At 40.1% G+C, this 25765-nt stretch overlaps 1 protein-coding gene across 9 annotated transcripts in view; it reads right to left on the minus strand.

The window, feature by feature from the left end:
- Positions 1–381: 381 nt before the first annotated feature.
- Positions 382–25765, minus strand: part of SPHKAP (SPHK1 interactor, AKAP domain containing) — a 105179-nt gene continuing 79795 nt past the window's right edge. For 6 of the 9 annotated variants that reach the window (XM_009675774.2, XM_068955056.1, XM_068955057.1 and 3 more), the window contains exons 4-12: positions 25227–25286; positions 21788–21922; positions 18634–18889; positions 14627–18359; positions 9635–9814; positions 7686–7772; positions 5528–5580; positions 5248–5432; positions 382–2616 (exon numbers count right to left, since the gene is read on the minus strand). In XM_009675774.2, the coding sequence (XP_009674069.2) occupies positions 2473–2616; positions 5248–5432; positions 5528–5580; positions 7686–7772; positions 9635–9814; positions 14627–18359; positions 18634–18889; positions 21788–21922; positions 25227–25286 (4833 nt within the window). In that variant the 3' untranslated portion in view covers positions 382–2472. The remainder of the gene's footprint in view (positions 2617–5247; positions 5433–5527; positions 5581–7685; positions 7773–9634; positions 9815–14626; positions 18360–18633; positions 18890–21787; positions 21923–25226; positions 25287–25765) is intronic. The other 3 variants (XM_009675776.2, XM_068955060.1, XM_009675775.2) reach the window with 2 other exon arrangements.

Consider the following 25765-nt stretch of genomic DNA (forward strand, 5'->3'; position numbering starts at 1 on the left):
CCCCCCCCCCCCCTTTTTTTTTTTGCAAGTAGCGAAAGAAGGCTAGAGTAAATGCTGATAGGGATTTGGTGCATTGGAGTTATTCTGGGGCTAACTCTGAAAGGCAGTGAAACAGGGTGATTTCTCTTTATTTCACTGCGGTACTCAGAAAGTTATGATTAGCCTCATATCACTTGGATGAATTGTGGAACCTGAGCAAAGCCCTGGCTTTGGAAGTGAGGTGAGACCTGCAGCTTGCTCTGCCTCGCTTTGGCTAGGGCCACGGGTCAGGTTTCTCTTTCAGAAGCAGTAGCTCTGACAAGCTACAGGGACAAAACCCATATTCAATTGGTCAAATAAAATGCATCACATTCATGAACTTTTTCAGAAAGACAAAGAGGACACACGTTATAACATAAATTTATTTCTGAATAAATGGCAACATTAAGAACTACTGTACAGAGGAACTGCATCACACTGTTACAACTCAGTCATGATATTTGTGCTTTGTAGGATAAGTAAACATTTAGTCTATCACAGCAAAAATTTGTATACTGACCGCTAACTAGATTCGGTTTAAAAATAAATACACTTTCCCATTTATTAACTCAAATAAAGCACTTTCAGTCTATAACGCTTCGTGCTTTTTATTAAGTTTCAGCCTCAGAAATGCCGAGCACTCAGAGTTACCACTCGTGTTAGTGGGAGTTATGGGTATTCAGCAGTTCTTAGGAATAGGCCCCGTGACTGCATGGTTACCTTTAGTGTATACAATAAGTTGACCTTTGTCTTGACAGTAAAGTGACCTTCGTTGTTTTGTATATGCTGCAGAGCAGATGTAGAATTAGCCGTGTTATTTCATCTTCTGTGTTAGATTTTTGATTCACTGATGGTTTGCATTTCTTAAAAAATGAGTTTGAGGAAATCGTGCAAGTTTAGGAGTGGGTTTAATGACAAAATTGAGAATATGGCTCTTTTTTCATAAATTATTTAAAACTACTTCAAAATCTTCAAAAATATTTAGTGCAAAAGGATAGTTTTTTTTCAAGAAATATTACAGAAGCATATACTGTTGTATGGAAAATAAAACATCTCTTAAATATTTATTGGGAAAGGCAGCCAGATTTTCTATTGCATGGGTGCGTAGAGACAAAAGATAAATACATTTTCAAAGAAACAAATCACAGAAGAGCTCTGATGTGATAAGTTATATTTATCGTTAAATTCAAAACCAATCTCTTTGGCAGAGTCAAAAGAATGCATCATTAAGTGCATGATACTAACATCATCTCAACAAGATACCATAGTTATATCTTATCAAATAGTTATATAAATGCTACGGTAACGTGAACTATCATATATAACCCAAACATTTATATTCAAAATGAACAATTATATGTGCTGCAAGATTTTAACAATCATTTTGTTTTCTTGTAAGTTATAAAAACTAACATTGCTAAGGTTCTTATTTATGCCAACACAATTCTCTTTTAGATATTTATTCATCTTCTCTTATTAACAATTTATTTGATTAAACTGAAATTAAAATAGTATTTATTTTTCCAGTGCTTTTAACCAACACATAGTGCTTAACATAGAAGCACTTTTATATAACAATTTACTATCGTTACTCCCTCTTACCAGATAGGGACACTGAGGCACAGAGGTGAACTGACTTGCCCAGGGTCACGTAGCAGGACCGTGGTGGAACGGGAATCAGAATCCAGCTCTCCCAATCCCCAGAGCTGTGCTCTGGGATCTACCACTTGCAGCTATCCTAAATTGCACTGCCTCCAAGAGAAAAGGAATCCACATTTCTGAAGGGTAATACTTGAGAGTCTTTTTCATTTAAATTTGGTTTCTTGAGAAAAAGAAAGGAATGGGGAACAGCTATGGAAGAGAATCACATGGAAAGAACTGAAACGTTTTTTCACGTTTTATATCACGTGTTATTGTGTTGTCTAACTGCAAGCATCTTAAGAGTTCAAAATTTTTACCCCTTAGAAGACTGCAGGGCTTAAAAATTATGTATTTTTGTATTACTGATCTAGGGACCTAAGTCTTCCTAGGCATCCTGGAACACATTCATGTTCTAATAGTTAGGCTGTACAAAGACTGGTGTTTTAAAACTGAATTTTAGTGTACTATTAAATTTCAGCTGGTTGATTTAATCCAATTGATGAAATTGGACACATTAAATATTAAATTAAGCCTTTACTGTATAGTGCAATAATTCAAAAGGCTAAATTTCATCCCTTTCTCATACAGTACATTCTATAGCACAATGTCAAGAGTCCCTCATGATACAAAAGATACGATATACCTTGGTTTCACTTTGCTCAGTGTGTAGTTGTGGAACAGATGTGTGCTGTTTCTGTAGACTTTGTATATCTTTGCTTGTTTTATTCAGTGATGTTTGGAAATCAGAGCGTTACACAAACCACTGCTTATTTAAACTGGATTTAAACAAAAATGCTGAACAGGTCAATTTTCTTAACCCAATTCGAGAAGCCAATCAAACAGGCTTGGTGTCATCTCTCTGCCTTCCTCACTGAGCTTGCAGTACTGCACCACAGCATGAAAGATATCCCCCACTTTCCAGGACTTCCGTTGAACTAATTGCACAACATCTAAAAACTAAATAAAGAAAACAACACACTTAGGATTTGGTCAAGGTTTTGTTTAGTTTTTGTTAAATGAATACATGCAAACTGCTCTAAGACCATCCTTTGTAAGTGCACTACTGTATCACGCAGTGGATGCACATCACAACAGAGTAACCTAAGGATTTCTGTAGGCTATCCCAAGACTAGTCTAATCTCAAGACGTTTTCTAAATCATCTGCTCTCATAAATTATTTCTTATTTGTTGCAATGAAATTGAGAAAAGTGAAAGTGAGCCTGATAAACGATTGCAAATTTCCTTGTTATCTATACCTCACTGTCAAAATAACGGAAGTGTGACTATTCATTTTAAAGAGACGCATTCTTTCTTCATTACTTTTAGTTACGTTTTCATTATATTAAGTTCCTGTATTTCCACATACACATCCCACAGCATTTGAAATATTCTCACGATACTGGTGAGGGAGGATTCTAGGTGAACTTTCTACACGTGAAGATGTTTGCCACAATTTTGGCTAAATCACAGAGATGATCTGTATTTGCTTTTTCTTTTTTTTTTTTTCTTTCTTTTTTTTTTTTTTTAACCTCTGTATAAATCAGGGGTTAAATACATGTTCTTAAGCAGCTGGCAAAAATTCTGAATTTTGTCCACTTTGTACACAATAGTGGGCTTCAGTGTCATGCATCTGGTCCAATTTTTTTTCTGAAGCTTAGAAATGAAAATCAAAGCTTTTCATAAACTTGAATTTCACAATCAATATCTAATTAGCTTGCTCCTTCTACATTTCCAGTTTTAAACCATACAAGAAAATACTGTGTCTCTCTAGTTAGTGTAGCTGTTTGCTATTTACATACTGAAGCCTAAACTTTTAATATGTATCTTAATGATATTTAATAGGCACACGATTTCCAAGAGCACTGTTGTAGGCAGGATGTGCTTCATTATTCTCTAGTGTATTTTTGCAATTGAATTAACTGTTTGCCAAAGCACATGGGTAAAGCTGACAGCTGTTTCTTTAATTAGATGCAATTTGGACTGTTGCTGCTGAATGCAGTTTAAATTATGTTTATGATTCCCAAATGCATGTACTCAAGAAAAATCAAACAATATGTCTGCTGCTCAAAATGATCTTTTCATAGACATTATAAGACCAAAATACTGATTTGTAATACTTTTTTCATTAATCTATTTGAATACCATAACACTTTTTGAAAGCTTTAAGGCCTAAGTCATTCCTGCTCACCATGGAAAAGGGGCAATTTTGGTCATCCCTGAAATGTAGGTGGCATTTGGCAGTGTCTGCAGTGGAGCGCTAACTAATCCTGCTGGGAAAGAAAGTGTCTGTATTTCTCGTGGTCGTTTTGGACTTCAGGGCTGCTCTTGGCACTCTGGCTTGGACTAATACCTCAAAAGGTTCCTCTGTTCTGCTGTCTGTCTCTCCCTCTCTGGAAATAGATGCTGCTTTCAGAACGGTGACTGGCAGAGGGCAAGTGACGTCTGCCTGGGATCAAGAGGGCACTGGAACATATAGGCAGCGTTTTCTGTTGCTGGGGGGTGGTGCTTCTGAATTTCCATGCCATGATGCAAAACATTTCAGTCGATGATTCTCATTTTCCAAGTAAGAGATGTCTGATTGCAAATATGGCTCCACTAGAAACAGTGGCTGGTCACTGCTTGTGCCAAAACTGTATCTCAGGATAACAACGGTATAAGGATATGCCTACACAGATGGTCCACCCTGCCTGTCCTCTCTGAACTTTCAACCAACTCCAGTGCAGAAGTGTTCTAGTCTTGTTACGTGTCACCCCAAACCTGACTTAACACATTGCTGATGCTTTATTTTGCAGTTAGCAGTGGGCCCGTTCCTTGTTGAGCAGCAAGCTCTTTCTGCCAGCATAAAGCGACTATAAAGCCAGTGCGTTTGGCCAGGGTAGGTTTCACCTAAATACAGGAGGAACTGTGAGGCCCCTGCTGTGCCCTGCTGTATCCCTGGCTGTAGCCATTTATGAACAGGCAGGTAGAGGTTCAGAGCTGCCTGAGGCAGTGTTGCAGGCAGAAGCAGACCCTGCATAAGGATTAAGGAATCTCAAAGCTGGTGTAAAGCCCATATGAAATCTTAAGTACAACCTATGTCTCATGTCATAGTCTGCTCTTACTGTCTGTCATTGATGGGCCCTCTGTAGTAGAACTTTGTGTGATGTCTACACTGAAGGGATTTTTTTAAGCTACACATTTAAACTCCATGTAAACTGTCTGTAACACTTCAAATGCACCTCTATAAAGGACCTTTTCTGTTAATTCTGTCTTTGGCATTGCTACTCACCACATAGCTGATCTGAGAAAGGGAACTCTGATTCATTAAAGCATGTAAGACTGATTTTGAAGAAGGTCTCATTTTAGATGGTCATACCTTTTTCTTTTTTTTTGCTCTACCACTAAAAATCTTCTTTCATGTGCCTTAAACTCTGAGGTATTTAATCCTCTCCTCTCCCTGTCTAATTAACAGTTGCATTGCCATCTTCTGTAATCAAGATCTTTGGGTTTTTTTGCATCTGCATTTTAAAATTCAGTAACTTCAATCCAATCACAACTGCTACGATGCCTTAAATGATTTAATAGTATGTGCAATCCTGTAGATACTACCTTTTCAATTCTGTTTTCCTGAGACTTCTTAAAATAGATGGTTGGAATTCCAAGCTCAGAAGCAGCTATCCACTGAAGAGTGGCTCGCAGCTCTGCATCAGGGCGTTCCGGTTCCAGATCAAAGTTTATCACTAGTAGGTCCTTCTGACAATTGGCTGTTCCCACTGAGAGCCCAGAAGTACTTTCTGGGGAAAAAAAAAACAAAACAAAACAACAGTTACTATGTACTTGCTTATTTTAGCTTCAAATTCTAATCTATAATTGATATGGTTCAACTTACCCTCTATATTTTCTGTCTGTTCTTTAAGGAAAACCTTTTCTTCTACTAATTCACTTAGAAACAAACAACAACAAAGCTTATTAGTGATACTTAGGAACAGTCTACAACATTGCTTCGTGATGGATAAACTTCTCCCCCAATGCAAGACTTTTCACCTAGAAAACTGCAAGAAAAAATTTACATAGGATGAAACAGTAAAATGCTGAATATATTACAATAATTTCATCTGTCAATCAGGAAAAGCCTTGGGAACTGCACAGTGTTACTCCCACAATAGGATGAACTGCTTATACTGCATGCACTGTGTATTAACGCTTCATTAGGATGTGTGTATCTTTACAGTTTATATAATGATAAAGCAAATGACATAGCATGACTTGCTGTGTCTTACCATAACCAAGGGGGAAGCACTGAATTTCCAAGGTGTGTATTTTGCAACGTTATAGTCCTTGGCTTCATTTTTTTCAGTCTTGCTTTCTAATTTTCTCTCTCATAGTTGAACACAGTTATAACTAGCAATGACTTCAGCTACTGCTGATTTTAAATATATTTATTAGCTGTTTGGATAAATAAATTCTGTTTACCGTTTGCAAAAAGTTCAGATGATCTTCATTTCCTATGTACTATCATTCTTCTTGTTGAACTACAGGAAACAAACTCCAGATATGTAGTCACTGCTTTATCTTCCCTTTCTGAAGACTATATCTGAAGACTCATGTACATGTAGCAGAAGACTGCAAATTTGGTGGTGATAACATAGCTATTTCATTCCTTTCATCACTCCTGTAGGGGACAGCACTTAAAATACACATTTGCAGACTGTCCCATTCTGTCCTCAATCAAGAGGAACAGTGGAAGTGCCAGATTACGTTTCTAGGACGGGAGGACACTGCTCTTACCACCCTTCTTCAAAGGATTTCAGAATCTCCCCCAAGGTTTCAAAGGATCAAGATTATATATACTTTTGTAGTGGTTGCTGCCAGATGTGAGAGGAAAGATTAAAATGGCAGCATGCAATGTATGATTTGTCATGACTTAGAAACATCGGTGCTAATAACATCCTTCACATCCTTTTTTTTTTCCCAGTTTTCTGTTTGAACAGCAGAAGTATTCTGTCCCTTTACTTTGATTTCTGGAAGAACAAACTGCACCCGAGTGGTGTTCTTGCCTTCCACAACATCTGTCCTTCCAGGATCGCCAGCCTATTGGCTGTCACCAGAGAACACCCACTGGCAGCGCACTAGGAATCAAAAACTTAGTCCCTTTGTCTTTGGAAAAATAAGAAAGGAGGGGACATCTTTAGGAATGTGCGTAGGAGCTAGCAGTGCCTACTGTGAAGACGGGAATCTTTTAACGAGGTTAGGGTCCTAATCAACAGCTGAAAGAGAGTGCATGTAACTCTACAGAAACATGGATGCCCAAATTACTTACAAAAAAAGAGCTTTTTGGAACGGAGAATGGTTTGTTGTTATAGTATAGTCTGGTGTGAAGATTTTCTGCTGTCACTGACTTCACAAGGTTCTCATTTTCTCTGCGTGATGTACAATACATACGCGTCTGCAGTAGCCATGCCCTGACTGCCTCAGTTGGTTTACCATTTAGCAGCTGGCAGGTTATACCATGTTTCAGGGTACCAGAATCTTTACGCAGGTACTTGCACGTCTCTTGATAGTTTTATTGGTATTGAGCATGCTTGGTAGAAGCATGCCCAGAAACAACAGATAAGAAGTACCTTGGGCCAAATTTTCCTTCTTGAAAAAAATGTTATCACTCTTTTTTTCCTATACCTTAAATTAATTGATCTTTCTTTGCTTGATCTTACTTGCTATTACAGTTATGTTTCAGTGATGTTTGAAGTTATTTAGAGGAAAAAAAGCTCAGAGAGTGGGAAATGGATAGTTCAGCAAACTGTCTTTTGGGCAAAGCAGTTGGTGGATCCATATTCTCCTGAGAGGCCCACCTGGTTGGGCTTTCCCATAGTCTTTCACTCTGCAGTGCTGTCACTCTGCACAGACACCTGCACGTGGATTTATTTTTCTGAAACTGATGGCAGGCTAAGCAGCAGGTGCAAAGCAGGGCTTGGCACATTTTAGATGGCATAAATGATTTGCAGTTAAAATTAGACTAAACATCAAATCTCACTTCAGTGACTACTTACTTAATCATAGGAGAAGATGGCATGTTCTCCTGATAAATTTCCAGGTCCATAATGCCAAGACTGCTAGTTGTACTGCTGTTGCCATTGCTGACAAAGCAAAAGTTTAAATATTAGTGCCAAGCTGCACCCAACATGTCTCCGTACATATCTTCTTATTTACGTACAAAGCAAAGTGAGGGGGGTGCCCCCAGTATGCAAAGTTCCACAGAACCATGTGTGTTCAACAAGTGGTTCCCAGGATGAAGGATACTAATCTGTGCAAAATAACGAGGCTTTTCTTGAAGTAGATCTAGATGGATCATGTATCAAGTGATGCTATGAACTATAAAAAACAGTGGACTCCGTTCTTGTGAATAGCTTATCCAGTGAACGTTTGGCTTCCAACAGAGAAACAATCTGCATGCGTCCTTGGAAAGAAAGACTGTCAAGCATAGAGATGTCCTGGAAAAACCTGCAGAGATTCAGATACCTCTGAACGTGGTGAACTATATCAAGGTATTTGATTGCCCCATCGTATACTTACCTCAGGCCTGTAACCAGGAGCAGTTGCAGCATATGACATCATACCCCCAAATACTGTCAGAGATCTGATGGAACCCACAGGTACGGGGATGGTCCCTTACATTTCTGCTACTCTGAAATACTGAGATTTCAATTAAATTTTTTTAATAGTGACCCAGTAATATGCAGAAGTGTTCTTTTTGGCTACTTCACTAGAATGAAGTGTTGCACCTGAGAATATTTGCAAAGAATAGTACTAGCTCACCTTGTAACACCGCCACGAACTAGACAGTGAATGTTTATGTGGATTTCATAATAGTCTGATAAACAGGTTATGAATTTACTAGCTACAAGTTGATTAGCACCAACAAATTCTGCGTGGTAATTAAATTTGAACCACTTAATTTTTACTAAAAAAGCAATTAATAGTATTTTTCCTCACATCAGAGTATTGACTAGACAGTTCCTTTCTTCATCAGGCTTTTCGGAGTCAGTGTCAGTATGCTACGCGTTCAGACTTGCTGTATCAATTTCTGTTTCAATGCAGAGCCAAAAGGCACAATACATGAGCTCCCCCAGACTGAGTCTGTTAAAGGCTGACGCTGCGCATAATGGGATGAACATTCACCCACACGGACAGACAAGTTTCTTTCACTGTTTTTTAAGCTAGCCAATGGTAGTCTCTGACATGCAGAGGCTCTTTCCTTCTCTGCTTCATTATCGTACTTCCTCCCTCCTTGTCTTCAGAATACCCAAGAGAATGACATAATTAATTAGCTACATTTAAAAAAAACTAATCTAAGGGCATATGAAGTAAAAATCTTGCTCAATGTAAAGTGGTGAAAGGGCTACGGTCAAGCTAGCATCACCTCATATAAGCTCTAAGGACTAGATGACATCTTTAAACGCATGGCCTGACTTAGTAGCGACAAAAAGCAGAATACTGCAATGCGAGCAGTGGCGTTTATGCCAGCTCAGGGAGAACCCTGCCACCCTCTGTCGACCCGCTCCCCGAGCTAGTACGAGCAGAACAGGGCTCTGCCCCTGCTCTCACTGCACTGGTCCCTGTGGGGAACAGCAGTCTCGCCAGTCTCGGCTAAGAAAATGCCAAAATAAGCGCTATGCAAATGGTAACAAATGAAGCAAATTAAAGGTCGCGGCAACTAGCTTGTCTGATGGCCCTTTCAGAGTAGGGCTGTGAGGTACTTGCTTATTGTGCAGAAGATTTTCTTTGACTCTAGCCGCTCACCAACACAAAGCCCTGGCTGAGAACCAGAACGTGGCTTGCTATTTTGAAAAAGGAAGAGACGGACACTGTAGCTAAGCTGTCTGCAGTGTTCTGAATATACCTTGAGCCACTGCCCCGCGTTCCCAATGCACTGTAATCAAATCACTGGCTCGATCGATTAGATCACACTGTATGTTGACCACAGACAGAACATGGGTACCTCAGGGATCTCTCGCTGAGTTGCAGGTAGCTACTTGTGTCATCAGGATTGTCCTCGTCGTTAGCTAGCTGGGACCAGCTGCCAGTGCTTTCCTCACTGCTGCTGAGATGGGTTGGAAATTCTTCAGCTGTTTTTGCCTCTGCTACGATTTCAGCATCTGGTCTGCTCTGAGTACTGCTGCTGGTAGGGTGATAAGGAAGGCATATTGATATTGTAAATAAAAAATACAAACAACTAGCGCCACCAATCTTCAGGAAATACTGCTCATTAAAGTCATCCAAGCTGCAAAATTATACGGTAGCAAGAGCTTGGATAAGCTTATAATTCATATGCAAAGACCTGATGTGGTCAGGATTCCCTTTAGATGTGGTCAGGATTCCCTTTAAAAATGGTCGTCTTATGGCTGCTATACATAAACACAAAACAAAATTAGCCATATACTGAAATATGAATAGAAAAGGTTTAACTTGTACAAGGTTTCACATATGCAAAAAGAAGCGCTCACGCATAGGCCTATTCCTTAAAGAAGTTTGGTCAATCAGTGGTTGAAGTGGCTGGTATATGCTAGCGCAGATTAACAGCACTTCTTGGAGCTGTACCCGGGCACTCCACTCCTGTCCTACTAACGGGTAAGTTCCTTGCCAAGGCTTCCTCCTCCCTTCTTAGGATCTTTTACTTCTATTTGACCACTCATTAATGATTACATTAATAATACACCTAATTATTATTAGGTGCATTATAATGTACCTAATACTTGCACATACATGAACATTTTCTCCATTTTCTAAATAGGGGAGCTAATAAAGGATAAAGTCTAAAACATGCATTACTCCTTGCCTGGCTCTTCTAATGCCAGCAATAATCTTTAGCACTTGAGTGACACAGCGTTTTGTACTTTCAGTTCTGTACAAACATTTTTTTATCAGTATTTTCAGATTTTTTTTTTTTCCAACTCATGGTATATAACAGTAGTGTTAAATTTCAAAGAGTACAATTTAAAAATGTATTAATCAAGAAGTAGAAATGCAAAATACGTATTTAAGCAAATCAATTTTTACAATGAAGTAGAGTATGTGAGCAGAAGAAGACAGTATTAACATATTTAGAAGTGAAATGATGGCAAATAGATGGATCCCATTTCATCTCATCTGAGATCTGCAGGATCTCTGACTGGAGACCGAGTGCCTTCTAGTGTGATAACTATGTCCACATCCCTACCTCCATCTGACATGAAGAATACCAACTTTTCGCACAGGGCTTTCACTGGTAAAGCCACTTTCCAAAGGTCTTTTTTATTTCTGTTTGTGTATGTCTCCCTGAATTGCTTAAAATACATTTTGCTTCATTTAAATACAGCAGAAACACTCAGAAAACTTAGTACATTTTAAACAAAACTGAGCTATTTTAAAACAATATAGGAAAAAATCTACAACATTAGGCCTTTATGACAACACTGAAGCCTTTTATAGGAAGTCAGCAAGTTAAAAAAAAAAATTACCGTTCATCATTCAAGACCAGCAGGTATCTCATTGACTATTTAAATAAACACACTTAAACATCCTCACTCTCTTATTTGCACCCAGCTGCAGAGTTTGAAAGCAAATAATGTAACAGAAAGTAAAGGTAAAGTCTGCTGAAGCGCTGCGGACGGAGCCTTCCCCCCGCCCGCCCGCCCGCCGAGGGGGCTCGTGTATTCTGCTGCAGGCCGCTGACATTTCCTACTTTCCCTCCCAACAGGACTTTTACAGGCTCCCGCATGCATATATCCTTATGTGGGTCCCTCTCTCCCATAAACAAGCTTCCAGCACTTCTACGCTGTTAGTGCTGCAGGTCCAAAAGAAGTTTGGAAGTAAAATCAGGAAAGTGTTGTGGGCTGTGAATCACTAATGAATTTTAGCTTTCTGTGCTTCTTGGTAGCTTTCTTGAAAAGGAAAGCTGTGCTGCTTAGGTTGGCGATGGACAAAATGGTTTTTTATTGGCAGGTATGAACCCAAACCTGCAGCCCAGACTACCTTTGGAGGCAGTTTCCCAATATGAGGGGGAAAAATAAACTTTTGTAATTCTGCACGCTTGACATATGTATGTCTCTCTCTCTCTCTCTCTCTCTCTCTCTCTTTCAACTACGTTCAGATAGAGCATTTTATGTTTTGTTATATTTATAACAAAAACTATGTTTACAATAACTTTTCAGAGCCAAACTGGACTGTGCAAGGCTTACCAAGGGAATTCTGATATGCAGGCAGAAAAGAATATAAGAAAAAAAGAAAAAACTTAATTGGACAATAAGAAAAAAGTAATTATACCACTGCAGCAACCAAGTAAGAGCTAAAGTACAACTACAGTTGTGTTATATTTACTGGATGGTTTGCATTTGCAACTTTGTGATCAAAAACAGAGTTTACTGGCAACCGGTGTCCATGTGAAGGCTGTAACTTCTCTAGACTTTTACCTGCATTTACGGCTGAGGAGCCCTGTCTTCAGTTAGAACCCCAGTAATTCCATGGCTCTCAAATAATTAACTTGATTAAGAGCATACTGAAACCACATCATTGTGGATATCTCCTTTTGCCATGCTCTGACTCTCAGGACAGCTCCTGAGAAGTTGCTGCAGTAACACTGGAGTACAGAGAGAAAAGGTACTTATTTGCCTGAGGGCCTCTGATCTACCAGGCAGTTAACAGCCATCAAACAACCAAACGCCCCTTCCCTCACCTCTCGGGCACAAAACTCATCATCCTAACTAACGTAAACCCGCTATGAAACCAGGTACGAGGGAATGTTATCAAAATGCTTTTTAATACAGGGCAGGTAGCACCTAATACTTAGTCCAAAACATATGAGAGTTTGGGGGGTTTTCTTACTTTGCATTTTGGGTTTTGTTTACATGTCACAATAGAAATACTTCAGGCTGGCAGTTCCCTACTTCAAACAGGCTGCTGGAACGTTTTCTGTGAATCTGTGACCGGACTGGGTCTGATGCACTGCCGACATAAATGAAACGAGTCTTTTTTCCTCACTGAAGACCTTTTCCTCAGGCGTGCATGGCTTTCATTTTTTGATAATGAGCACATACCTGCTTGGTATTTTGCCTGGAGACCCGTCTGCTTGTATCTACACTAACAAATAATTTCATGTGGTAGGAGCAAATCAGTAGATCAAAGCAATTGGTGCTGATGTTTTTATATCTACATTATACACGGGGTTTTACTTCTGCCTAGGCTTGATCCAAACGTCCATACTGCAGGTGGTTCAAATTGACCAGAAGAACCAGTGGAAAGTTTGTCTTCCCGTGAGGGTGAGAGCCTGCTCGGCGCATGCATGGAGCACGGCGTTCTGGTTTAGCTTGTTCCCAAAGGAATCTACTTTGCGCTCCGCAAACAGAACCAAGGCATGGAAACGGGGACAAGCTGATTCAGAACTGCCCTGCATCATCAAACCAAGGAGCTAACGTCGCTGTAGCCTCGAGGTGCTAATTCTGATCTACCAGTACTATTACTTTAAATTTCCAAAAGCCACTTCACCAACTCTACATCAAAGGCAGAGGAAACGCTGTTACTTGAAGTGTTCATAAGCTGTGCAGAAAATAACTTTATTTTCAAACAGTCAAGATTCCAAACAAGCAGATTTCTAAATGCATCTTATTAAAAGCAGGTTGCACGTGAAGGAAGAGGAAGGTTAGTGGGGGAGAGTCTGCATGAAATAATAGAGGCACTATGCTAATTATCCACCTAATTGCTACCATACACAGGGAAGTACATGCTTTCTCACTTCAAGCAGAGCATTGTCAAAAGCCAAAACACAGCACTGTATAAAAAAAAAAAGAGCTACAAAACAGGTTCTAACACTAGCACCTGCAGTCTTGCAAGCACTCTTGAGATAACGGTGTGCTGCAATGCTCCAAGTGATTGGCAGTTTAGATACCATTAAAGTAAGAGATACGATTAAGAAGCATAGTTAAAAATAGGAATGCCTTGAAGGAAAGTACTGCTCTTAACATCCATAGCAATCTTCTACGTTTGCAATCCACTGTAATGCAGCAGGGCTTTCATTTTGCCTTAACCAAAATAAGCTGCAGCTTCCTCAACAAAAGAAGCAGCTACAAGGAGAAGGTGGTAGACTGTGGCATAAACTCTATGAAATGAAATTTTATTCTTTTTTCTATCTAAATTCTGCCAGAGCAGTCTGGAACCAAAGGAGGTGAGGGGTGTTTTTAATGTTAGAAACTAGTGTTAGAAACTAATAAAAATTCTTTAGTAGAAAAAAAAATTTACTTTCTGTTCCAGACTGTAAATACAAAGCAGAACTTCAAGCTGTAAGAAGCCTGGTCTGCTTTCCAGGTACCTAAGTGCATGAATAAGCATAGTAGAGAGCTAAAGACAGGAAAGGAGAAGGAATAGCAGGCTATTTTCTCTTTTACAATAAAACTGATTCTTTTTTAAAATTGAGATACTAGCTAGTTGCATCCACCCATGCCTATAGATGATGCTTGGTAGAACCAGCACTAATCTTTAGAGGGCAATGTGGCTGCAAGTGAGTTAGTGAGATTTTTTTCTGATGCACAGCTTCCTCAGTTGGACTTGGAGACACCTATCAATAATTTGAAAAGCAGTGGACATAGATGATGCCATCTATGAGAGTCTGGAGAGCAGTACAAATGAGGCTAGAAAGACCAAACTTTGTTGGTCTCTCCTGTCTTGACTGTGGAGGACAAAAATCTATAAGGTAAAATTTACTCATCTGTGTGGTATTAGACTTGGACCTCAGAACCATCATATTGTCATGTTCAATACAAGTTCACCCCAGAAATCAGTACTGCAATATATGACTCAGTGATTTTATGCCATTAGAAACCTGTAGTGAGAACTTACCTGATTGTTTCTCAAAAAGTGGTTATCGCCTTATTTTCTTCCTTCATCAAAGTATTTTTTACTGGGAAGTTAAAACAAACACCTAAAGCAATGTGCTGATTTATTTATTTTTTTGGTCACTTACCTATTTAGTAGGGAACTGGAAACCGCGTGCTTCCCAGCATGTGCTTCTGGAGGCTTTTCTTTGCTTAGATGCTCCTTTTCAGAAGGGCCACATGAAGTTAAGGCCTCTTCTGGCTCATCTCGCTGATCAGTTTCTATTTGAATTAATGGCACTTCCCGGTGCTGACTTGCAGGGAGGGATCCAGGGCTCTTAATAAGCTCTTTTTTCTCACTCAAACTTACTCCCTCCCCTTTGGGTTTTGATTGAATCTGAGCTGCGCTCTGGCGATGCTTGCTTTCCAGCACAGGTTCTCGGCTCATGTGATCAAAGGAATCCTGCTGGACAACAATGAAATTTTTACCACTTTCCACGATATTTGCAGCCAGTCTGTTTGCGTATTGTTCCACGTGTGGTGGAGAATCACTGTGAAACTGATCTGCCTCTGCAACCTCTGCCTCATCTGCTATAATTTTGTTTTTACGCATTAGCGATTCAATAGAGTTTGCCCATGTCTCATGAATCAGCATATCTGTTATTTGGTCAGTCTTGCATCTTTGGTACAGGCATGAGTCAGACTTGCAAAGACCTGAAGAAGCCACGGTACTGACTGGCTGTACGCTTAAGGAATCCTGGTGATGGCGGGCAAATCCATCTAATGAGTTTGCTTTAACTGGGGTATTTACTGTTAGTCTAGAGCATGATGACCTGCTGTCAGGCATGGAGGACTGCCTAAAACAGAAAGGTGTTCGTAGAGAGGGTGGCAGCAAACTGCCACACCAGTCCTTTGAATTCCGAGGGGAAGAGGCATTATCTTTGTTTTCCTTTTCTATTTCTCTCAGCATATACCTATAAAATTCTTCTGTTATGCTTTCTGTGCTGGACTGTTTGGATGGGCAACTTGGTTTTACATTAAGATGACTATTCTTCTTGGCTACCTGTTGCAAAGCAGAAGTTAAGATGTTGTTTGCATTTTTTCCTGCATAGTAATCCAGTAACAAATCAAAGCCTCTTCCTTCATTTTCCATCTGGTTCACCATAAATCTTGAAAATTCATCTGTAATGCTTTCACAGCTAGACTGCTTAGAGACAGAACTTGTCTGGCTCACAGGCTGACCAAGAGCGTTCATCAGGCCTAGGGTATGGAGAGAGCCTTTGGAATCCGCATCTTCCTCTGGTATGCTCTCGCAACTCGATGCCTTGCCTCGGCTCCATCTTTCACAGTGCAGCCTGCTCCTGGGATGGTTTGGACCTTGCCAGATGCTATCAACCACAGAGAGTTCGGTGAGGTTCATGATCTTGGCAGCCACTTCATTTGCAAAGACACTGACAGAATCTGGTGTATCCTCAAGGTTTATAGATTCATCCACTACCCGATTCATCAGTCTTTCTTTTAGCTCAGGATGCTCATCTGTTTTCCTTTTGATCTCGCTAAGTCTAGGTGCCCTGTGCTTCCGAACAACCGAACCATTAGTCTGGGTTTCCTTTTTCCTTTTTATGGTTCGGCATGATAAACTCTGGGTGACCAGATATTCATTGCCTCTTTTCCATGCACAGAACCAGGGTTGCTTTCCATTTGAGTTTTCAAGACAAATGGCAGCTATTTCTGTTGCCATAGAGACCACTGTTTCTGCCAATTCTTCTGCAAAATCTGTTATACAATATTTGTCCCTTGAATGTTTTACCTGTAGCACAGGCTGAGAAGGAAGCAAGACATGGTTTCCTAATAAAGACAAGCTAACTTGGACATCATTATTTAGCACAGCATCATGCTTATGCTTGGCCTGGTTTCCCGCATTTACAGCGGCATCAGAAGACAGTTGTTCTTGGACGCCGTGCTTGCATTCATTGTCTGTAAAGGCATTTTCTCTGTCTGAAAACGATCTGTAGTCTTTCTTCTTTTGACTGTTACTCTGATTTGGAGATTTGTAACAGTCTCGTGTGGTTCTTTTCAAATATCTCTTCTTGGGAGATGTTTTTGCAACAAGTGCATTATGCCCAGTAGCTCTACTTGTTGGTCCTGAATACAGTGGGACGCTTTCCCTGCTATTTACATCTCTCATATTACTTCTGCTAGTGCTTGTGACATTTGCAAGATCTTCGCTAGCACTTGCACTGTCAGAGGTATGCATTGGCTTCCTAGCAGAGTGATCAAGGGGTCTGCATGATGTTTCATGTGGTGTCGCCTGTGTTGACCATCCTTCTCCTATTGTTACTTTCTCTGCTTTTGCGCCCTCAGAGAGGAAAGGGGAACACTCATCAGCATGTCTTATATCATTCATCTTCTTGCAAGTGAAATATATCACATTAAAAAGCAACTCATTTGCAGTCTCCATGAAAATGTCTTGTGTACTTGAGCCGTTTTCTGAACGGGGGTGTAACTGTCTCTTCTTCCTAACCTCTTCTACAGAATGTCGTAGAATAATGTTGGATAAGTTTTGTGCAAGTTCATCCCTGATAACTTCATCAGAATGTGGAATCCGTGGCCTTGCTGCTGTTTCAATGATTCTTCCATTTATGGACTCCATAAAATGCCCTACGTTTTTGTATGTATTGGGCTTTGTCAAAATTACTGATGCCTCTTTGAGAAGTGCCTCCGCAATGCTATCATTCAACTTCTCCATGCTGCTTCCTATAGCTATGCTACAGCGAAGACTAATAGCTGCAGAAGTCTGAGCAGCAGACAGAAGTCCACTTGAAGTTGCAGGGTACTTTTCTTCCTTTGTTTCCCCCAGACCACAGACTGCTACAGCACTTGCTACTTGAGTCATGCCACACAGTGCAGATGGAAATGAATATTCTGTGCCAGCACAGTCATCAAGTACCTGTGAAGACGCTGTCTGTAGCACTTCGTTATCAACTGCTCTGCTTTTAGAGTCTGTGGCTTCTTGATCTCTTCTGAATTTCTCTGCAGCTTGGGGACTTGAAATGGTTCCAATAACTGTGGCTGCACAGGCTAGAGCCACTTCCAATGCGCTCTGGGGGTGTTCGTTTGAATGTTCCTCCTCAAAGTAGTCTGAAACTTCAGCAGAACTTTCTGATTCAGTCCAGTGGCACAGATTTGGGAACGCAGATCCTGGCCATTCTGATACATTCTCACAGCTATCTGGACTTTGCACTATGACGATCTTCGGAAGTTCATTCCACGATCGGGAAGCTGTTGTATCTTCTGTCTTACAGGAGCTTCCAACGGAGATGCTAACAGCAGCCTCGTCAGTGAAAGCGGGTTGAGACTGTGACAGTCTAATAAATGCATCTTGCAGAACAGATTCTGCTAAATTTGTGGCATACTGACCTGTTGTCGCTTGCTCGTTTTGCAAGGGCAGATCAGCTTTCCTAATACCTGTACCATTCTCCACATCTGTGTTACTGTCGTGTTTTGCTTTTGGGTCATACAGAGGCCCCAGTTCTTCTTTAGCCATTTCGGTTAAAGATACATCTTCTAACACATGCACTGAGCAGGAATTTCCGACCTTGCCAGGCAAATCATTAGTACTGAGGGATGATGTAGCTCTTCCAGCTAATTCCTTCTGCCAGGGTATTTCCTGGGCTGACTTATCTTCAAGTTGTAAGCTGCTGTCTTCAGCCACAACATTCACAGCTTCAGAGACCCTAGTAGCTGTGTTATCTTTATTAATGCAGTTCCCATCAAGAACAAATGGCAACCTGGCTCTTCTGTAGTGGGGATTTTCAAATCCCTTTCCTTTATTTTTTTTGAGATCTGAAGAAAGTTCAGAAAGGCTTAATTTTTCATGACCTATTAAAAAAAAATTAGACATTAGTCTTTGCAAAGCATCCTGTAACTTTGAAAAGAAAATGGCTGCATAACTGCGTAGCTCTGTAGAACTACTGCACAGCCATGTATCCTTGGCTTTGAGCAACAATTTAAAAATATGAATCCTTATACGTTTTCTAAATTAGAATTAAATATATGCATGCATTAACATCAAGTGCAATTTATGTGAAGCACTGCCATGGCTGTTCTGCAGTATGAACAATGGCAGAATTATGCTCAGTCTCACTGCTTTTACCGGTTTTATATTCATCAGCCTCGTTTTCATCTTCGAGGTGCTCAGATGCTGTGAGGAAATCTTCTTCTATTGAGGACACTGAACAGTTTGTATCATCCTCGGGCTTTAAGACATTAGCTTCTATCTGCAGCTGTCTCTCCTGCACAAGCTCAAGTCCAATCAGAAACTTGTTTATTTCAAAGATGATGCAGCTTGTGCTGTTTTTCCTGTCCCCCCTTGCACACTGAACCAAGCAGACATCTGCCAGCCAAGGACACTAGAGGGGAAAAGAATCTCAGAGAGTTATTTAATTAAAAAATAAAACTTATTTTAAGCCTCCCTCTCTATAAATACCTCAGGAATGTTCTATTGCAAGGATGCAATACAATTTGTCATTTAGCTGTTTGTAACACAGTGTGCAGTTACATATGTGCTGAAATAAGACCATATGGAATGACATCTTCTGTTATACGAGCATTTTAGTACAGAACTCTGTTGTATCACAAGGGTATCTTTATTTTGTTAAAGTTATCCAGTTGTTTGTTTTTAGTCAACTTGTTTAAATGACAGAGCCTTATTTGCCTTTAGCTACGTCAGGTTTAGCTATCCCACACGCTGTTATTAAGGCCCTTTCACCATCCAGTGCTACCTGTGCACTGAGGGAGTAGTTTGTGGGCCTACATTCCTCTTTGGGATAACTTGTGCCGCAACGCTTGTTTGAAGGCAGCCTTGTAAATAGTGGCTGTTGAGGTTGTTAAGAACAAGTCACCTTCAGTTGTTCTGACAGACCATTTTAAAATACTGTATTTTAAAATTCCTGTATCCGTGCAAAGCCTCGTTATTTCAGACAAGTGTAACCCCCAATTGAAACTGGGGCTGAGCATTTACATCCAGAACGTACCAGAGAAGTGGTCCAGTAAAGTAGAAAGTTGGACAGGAACTGAAAGAAAGGAATTCTTATCCTCATTTTACTGCTATTAAAGCCTTTGGATGTTTACACAACCCCAGAGCTAAGTGAGGATCTCTGCACGCAACTACGTTTGTGGGTGTACTCTGAAGCAAAGCCAAACCTCTGCAGCTTGTGCTTTAACTTGAGACTCACAGGACGGAGCCAGCTTTCAGTGGAACCAACTCTCGATCGAGGTGCTGGATTTTAAGCTGTGCAGAAATAAGCTGTGCATTTGCACAGTACCCAGCATAACGTAACCCCAGGCCAGCTCTTTGCCTTTGGGTGGGAATGCAAGGCACATCTCGTAATAATAGAGTGGGATGAGTGTTACACTGGAATAACATGTTTTATTAGCTCACTCTTCCTTTCCAACTATAAATCATCTCCGAACAGAAAACCAGATAGACTGTTAGAAGTAAAGCACAAAAGACAGATTTTTGAACCAGCTGCTAAGGAGCTGTTGCTGAATCAGACTTGAGCGTTCATTGTGCTGTGAAAAATATTACTAAATAAATAGATATAGTCTTAAATGAAACTGCAGTTTCCCCAGTCCGCAGTTTGCAGGGTTGTACCTGTGAAAATGGGCAGCAGGGAAAAAAAAATTCAAATAACAGAAGTACCCAAACCTAGGCAAAAAGAGTGACACTTCTGACGAATGCAGTTCTCTGGCAAGCCAAAAAAGTATGCACAAACACAGCACTAGCCCACAAACCTCGCTCGGTCTCAGTGCAGAAGCTCCAGCTGTCTTGCAAGCGGGAAGTCCGGGAGAGTTCTCATTTGTATCTCATTTGCACCCTTTCTGTGAAGACTGCCAGTCATAATGGCCACAGTCTTTCAGAGATGTGGGCAACTATTCACTTGTTTAGGCCTCAAAACAGCCTTGTGCGTACCGCAGGGGCTTCCTGGTACTTCTGGAATCCCACTGCTCCCACCACAGGTTTGTGTGTTACTTTTTTTTAAATCTTTCTAAATTCAGCCATTAGTCACGAGCGGCAAGGAAGCTCAATAACCAGACAATTTCTCTCTTTACAGAGCAGCACATTGGTATAACACCAAATTCAATGATGTTTGCCATATAGCTGTTATGGGGCCTATTTCATGAAGATTTATGTGCACAAGTTCATTTCAATGGAAAGAAGTTTTCTGCTGTTTTCTGCAGCAGATGGAACTGGAGATACCTGTTCATGTTTTTAAGCTTGCTGAGAATGTCTCAGTTTTTTACTCCAGGACAACTCTGCAGTTTTAGTGAAGTTCATGTCTGGATAAATGAGATGAGAATCAGAATTAGGCCTAAATTACTAAGATATATTCATTCATTCTTCTTGGCACAGAAATGAACAAAAAGGCATAACATATGATAAAAATGTAAAGAAAGAAAAAGGGTTTGGTCATAATAAGTAGTTAGGCTTCTGGAACTTGTGTATTAAAATGCCTTTAGGCAAATGGTTTCATTTATTTCCTTTCTCTCTGTGATGCTAGTAGCAGGAATTCTTGGCCTACAAATCACAGATATGGACTATTTCATAGGCAGTAACAGGAGTGAAGGGGTTAGCATGAGAAATCTGCCTTTAACTCCTTAACAACAATACATTTTAATTAATGTATTAATTACATTTTAAGTTGCACAGAAGCTAAATGAGGTATCAGCTCTGATATGGTTAATACATCTTGGTATTTTCCATTGGCACAGTCAGCCTTAAGGTAGCCTCCAGGATCTTCAAGTCCTATCGTCAGTTCTTTTCTGAGGTGCTTGCGTGGGAGAAGATGGATTGGAAACGAAAGTGGGAAGCAGCAAGACTTTACTTAAAAGGGAGTCTGTAGGAGCTGTGCCCTAATCCAGCCCTGTGTATATAAAAAGTATTACATCTTTCCTTCTGCCCCCATCTGTGCTGCCCTTCTGATTCCTGCTAGTCTTGAAATTTGGGTTTATGAATCATCTGTGCCATCAATGCCTGCCTTCCCTGGAGGATCAACTGTTAATATGACTTAAAGCAGTATCAGCTGCCACCCAGATGTCCATAGGAGAATCTGTCGCCTATCTTTGTTCCTCCTTCCTGCTTAATTTAGACCTTTCTGAACAGCTAGACTAATTTTTTGTGTTTGCAAACACCCACCCAGTTCTCAAACTGGTATATGGTCTTTGCTTTCAGCTTCCCCTTTTTCAGTTGGCAGATTCCTTCCTTCACATCTGTGATGTGATCCTAAAGATAAGTGTATGGTTCCTACCTGGGGAACTTCATAATCAGCCGGAAGATTTCCTGATGTTAATCCACTCAGCAGGACTATTTCATTTTCCTTTGGTGGTTGTACGTTCATGGAACTGATAAGTTTGGGGAGATTTGGAGAGACGCCGATCAATCTCTGCAGTATGAAAGACAACAGTTTGCTCTCAGGTAACAATCTCTGAGTTGCACTATTGTATTCATAAATATTACAATAAAATAATTACAGGCATTACTTCCAAAAGCTTACTTAAACTTACTACCTTGAGTCCGTCAAAACCTGGCAGCATTAAAATACACATTCTTTCTTTTGAACCATGAGACAATGACCACTGTGACAGTATAAACTTCTGTGTAATAAATACTCCAGTAGGACAATCTGTCATCCCTTAAGCTGTCATGTTCTAAACAACTTGACTGTCTTAGCGCATCGAAATGCTTGACCTTCCTACTATGAGTTCCTAAGAGACTCACTATGTATACTATGTTTGTTGTTCTCTACAACAGAAAAGATTCAGTAAGTATGACAGAATGGGGCATATCTTTTAGTTTTCCTCCAGGCATATGATAAGCAAGAAACTGAAGGGAGAGTTAGCTAGAAATTGCTGATCCAATTAATACAATACTAAACCTGGAATAATAAAAAATTTAACGCACAGATGGAGTTTCCAATTCTCAGATGCTCCAGTGGACACTTTCATGACTTTTCATTTGCAATGATACAACACCTCTCTATCTACTATGTATTTGCTAGAGCCAAACAAGCAATAACATCAGTAATGCTTTGTTACGCAGAATATTTGCATTGTGATACTGCTAGCAGTCCCCAGTCATGTGCCAGGACATGTCTGTGCTCAACAGCGTACAGAGGCAGACCAAAAGGACAATGCCTACTCTAAGAACGCTCATAATTCTTTTCTGCCAAGGGTCTCACATGCTTTGTGAACAGGGAACTGAGGATGAATCCTTACAGAGGGACTAAATACCACCAACATTTTATACGTGACCACAGCACATGAAATAGCAAAGCCATTAAGGGAGTGCAGACCTCTCACATCCAACACTATGCTTTAGCTACTGTGCAATTCAGTGATACTTCACTTTTTCCTTTTCCTCTTCAAAATGATAAGCTTGCAGTACTGTTATTTTTCCTCAGAGTGAATTAAATTAGATATAATAAAACTTTCTCGCTTTGCAAATCTAATTCAATTTGGGGGAACAATTCACTTTTCAGTAGACTGATCTTCAGCTGAGGCTAAGTATTTATATTTGACACATCTAAATTCAGTGCTTCAATTCAGTTTGACATTTTAGTATAGCACAAAAAACTTCTCATCCTTTTCTTTTTTTAAATTATAACCTTTCTGTTATCACATACATTTCTCTACTTATCTCTATTTTCTACTGCCTAAATTGCCACATTTTATCAGATTTCTTAGGTAGGAAATCATGACATTTTGTGTATCTTTTACTTCACTCCCTTCCCTTTTGTTCGGAATACAAAAGGAGAAGTCTAGAAAGACAACGCTTTAACACTCAAAAAACAATTTAACCCGTTCCAAGATCCAGAGGGTAATGTGAAATCCTAGCAGAGAATAACAGTACTTACCACTACGAGTTATTTGAGCAATGGCTCCGCTAAAATCCTTAAATTCCTTTTATGAAATGCTTTCACCATATCAGTGTGTTGCATAAAACGGACACCGCTCACAGCTGATATACACAAACCCAGTATGGTACATTATAAACAAAGATTGTGATGAGGTGACTTTCCTCTTGGCGGGGGGGGGAGGAGAACACACACAGTACCTGTGCTAGCATTGAATGTTTTATTCTGTACACTGAAAACGAAAGGAAAAATATCATCCTCTAGCCATGCCTAACAAACGTGTTGACTCGGCACCAGAAACGGTGTTTCTAAAAAGAAGGGGCCAAACCTGGCGGCTCAGCCCGCGGGTGTCCCGGGAGGGGGAGGCAGCCGTGCGCACGGCCGGGTGCAGCGCTCGGGCGGCTGACGGGGCTCTGCTCTGAAGGAAGAGCTCACGGCTGCGCAGAGCACGCGAGCTCTGAAGGCACCGCTGCTGCAGGGCTGACGGTTAAAAACCATGCAGCTGTTTTCAAAGGTGATTTGTGCTTGTGAGGGAGTAATCTAATTTCCTGGTATTATAAAGAGGAGCTGCAGAAAGCTAGTTTAACTTGGCTTTTACATAGATACTTAGCGCTAACCTACAAGTAAGAAACCTTTGATGTTTCCTCAGTCCTTCCAACTTGCTATAGCTTTTGTTCCTTAATAAAAAACAGTGTAGCACTGTAAGCAATAAAACTATTTATTGCTAGAAAACGACCCAATGCTTCTGTGGATTCAGTAAAGTTAAACCTTTCAATCTGTTCTGTGCAGTCAACCAGCTGATTCAACAGAAAAATCATTTTGCTGCAAGAAGTGGTAATTATTTTTGATATCTGAATTTTCACAGATCCAGGATGTAGAAAATAGCATGTAAAAGCAATCCCTGCTAATTAACGATTTCCAGGAGGCAACTAGGTCCCACCATTGGCTGTCTTCCCATGAATTAAAAGTGCTCCCAGCAAAATAACCTTCATGTTTGACTGAGGAACTCCCTGAATATTGTCAGGAGATCCCCGCTTTGTTCATATACCACATATTGCTGCTGGTAGCTACACACCAGTTGTAGACGCCAAGCCAGGATGATGGAAATGGAACCGAAAAAGGAAGGTGTAAGCTCGAAACTGACAGCGGGCCATATGTCTAAAATACGACATCCTGCCCAGATGTGAGGATTTGTTGGAATGGTATATATTTTAAATAGCATGTCTATGATGTAATTTGTTTTACTGTTTGTACCTTGTTTTTTAAGAAAACCCATTTCTATCCCTCTAAACTTTCAGTTACACAGGTGAAGCACACCTTTAGCTCTGTTTGTTCTAGTCTCTTCTCATGACCACACAATCAAACCACCTGGAATGTGACTCATTAAGACTGGTCAGCTGAGTAAGACTTAAATGAGTAGAAGTAGTGGTGAGGGCTTTTGGGCAGTAGGAAGGAGAGAGCTCAGTTTTTTTTCATGTAGTGCTATGTGAAATTAGGTAGTTAGATATATGATATATCCATGGTTGCATTTCTGAGGAAACTGAGGCTGAGCAAGAAGTCTACTCGCAAGATAAACAACGTGAATTTCCAGGCTGCAATGTTCTGGTAAGTGTATCTATCTGGGCTAGGAATAAAAAAAAGCTATCAGCTGTAGATTGGTGTTTAGATAAATTCATATTCCTGATTCATTGTTCTCCGGAAGAGTTAAAATCTAGCTGGCTTTGATTTATCTTGCACTGTATATACCATACGGTTTAGATCTGGCTTTGTACTGGAAAATCCAGGTGCACTTGAATATACCTATCGTGCATGTTATTGAGACCTAAACTGTTACCTGTTTCACTTGCTCGTCACTGCAATCATCTCTGTTTGCATCTAAATTCACAAAACAAACCTGCAATAAGAAAAGAAACAGTAGCTTACAAAGTCACATCAGAACAATAGCAACCCTGCTAAAGTCAATATAAATTTATTTTCTATTCTTATGGTTGAAATTGTGAAGCTTTTTCATAATACTGGAGCTGTAGAAAGGATAGCAAAGAGATAATAACAGAGTAGATAGTAAGTAAGGAGAAAAAAGGGACAGAAATAAGAGTCATGACTTTATCTGCTCTGACAGCTAACTTGTCTGATGAATGGCCAAATCTTGCCAGTAAACTGTAACATGCAAGAGATGAGAAAAGATACAGAAATGTTAAAAATGCATTTGATCATATATCGGGTAAATTTGTCACGTCCTGTCATTCCAATGAATTCCTCTTTTTCAGATGCTTGTTGCTATATGCCTTGTAAGTGCATGTGCTGCTCTATGTGCACATTTTTAGTTGCTTCTAGAATTTCCTCCACATCACAGAAATACTGTAGTATTTTTCC

This window comes from Struthio camelus, chromosome 9, assembly GCF_040807025.1.
Source record: "Struthio camelus isolate bStrCam1 chromosome 9, bStrCam1.hap1, whole genome shotgun sequence".
Taxonomy (NCBI): domain Eukaryota; kingdom Metazoa; phylum Chordata; class Aves; order Struthioniformes; family Struthionidae; genus Struthio; species Struthio camelus.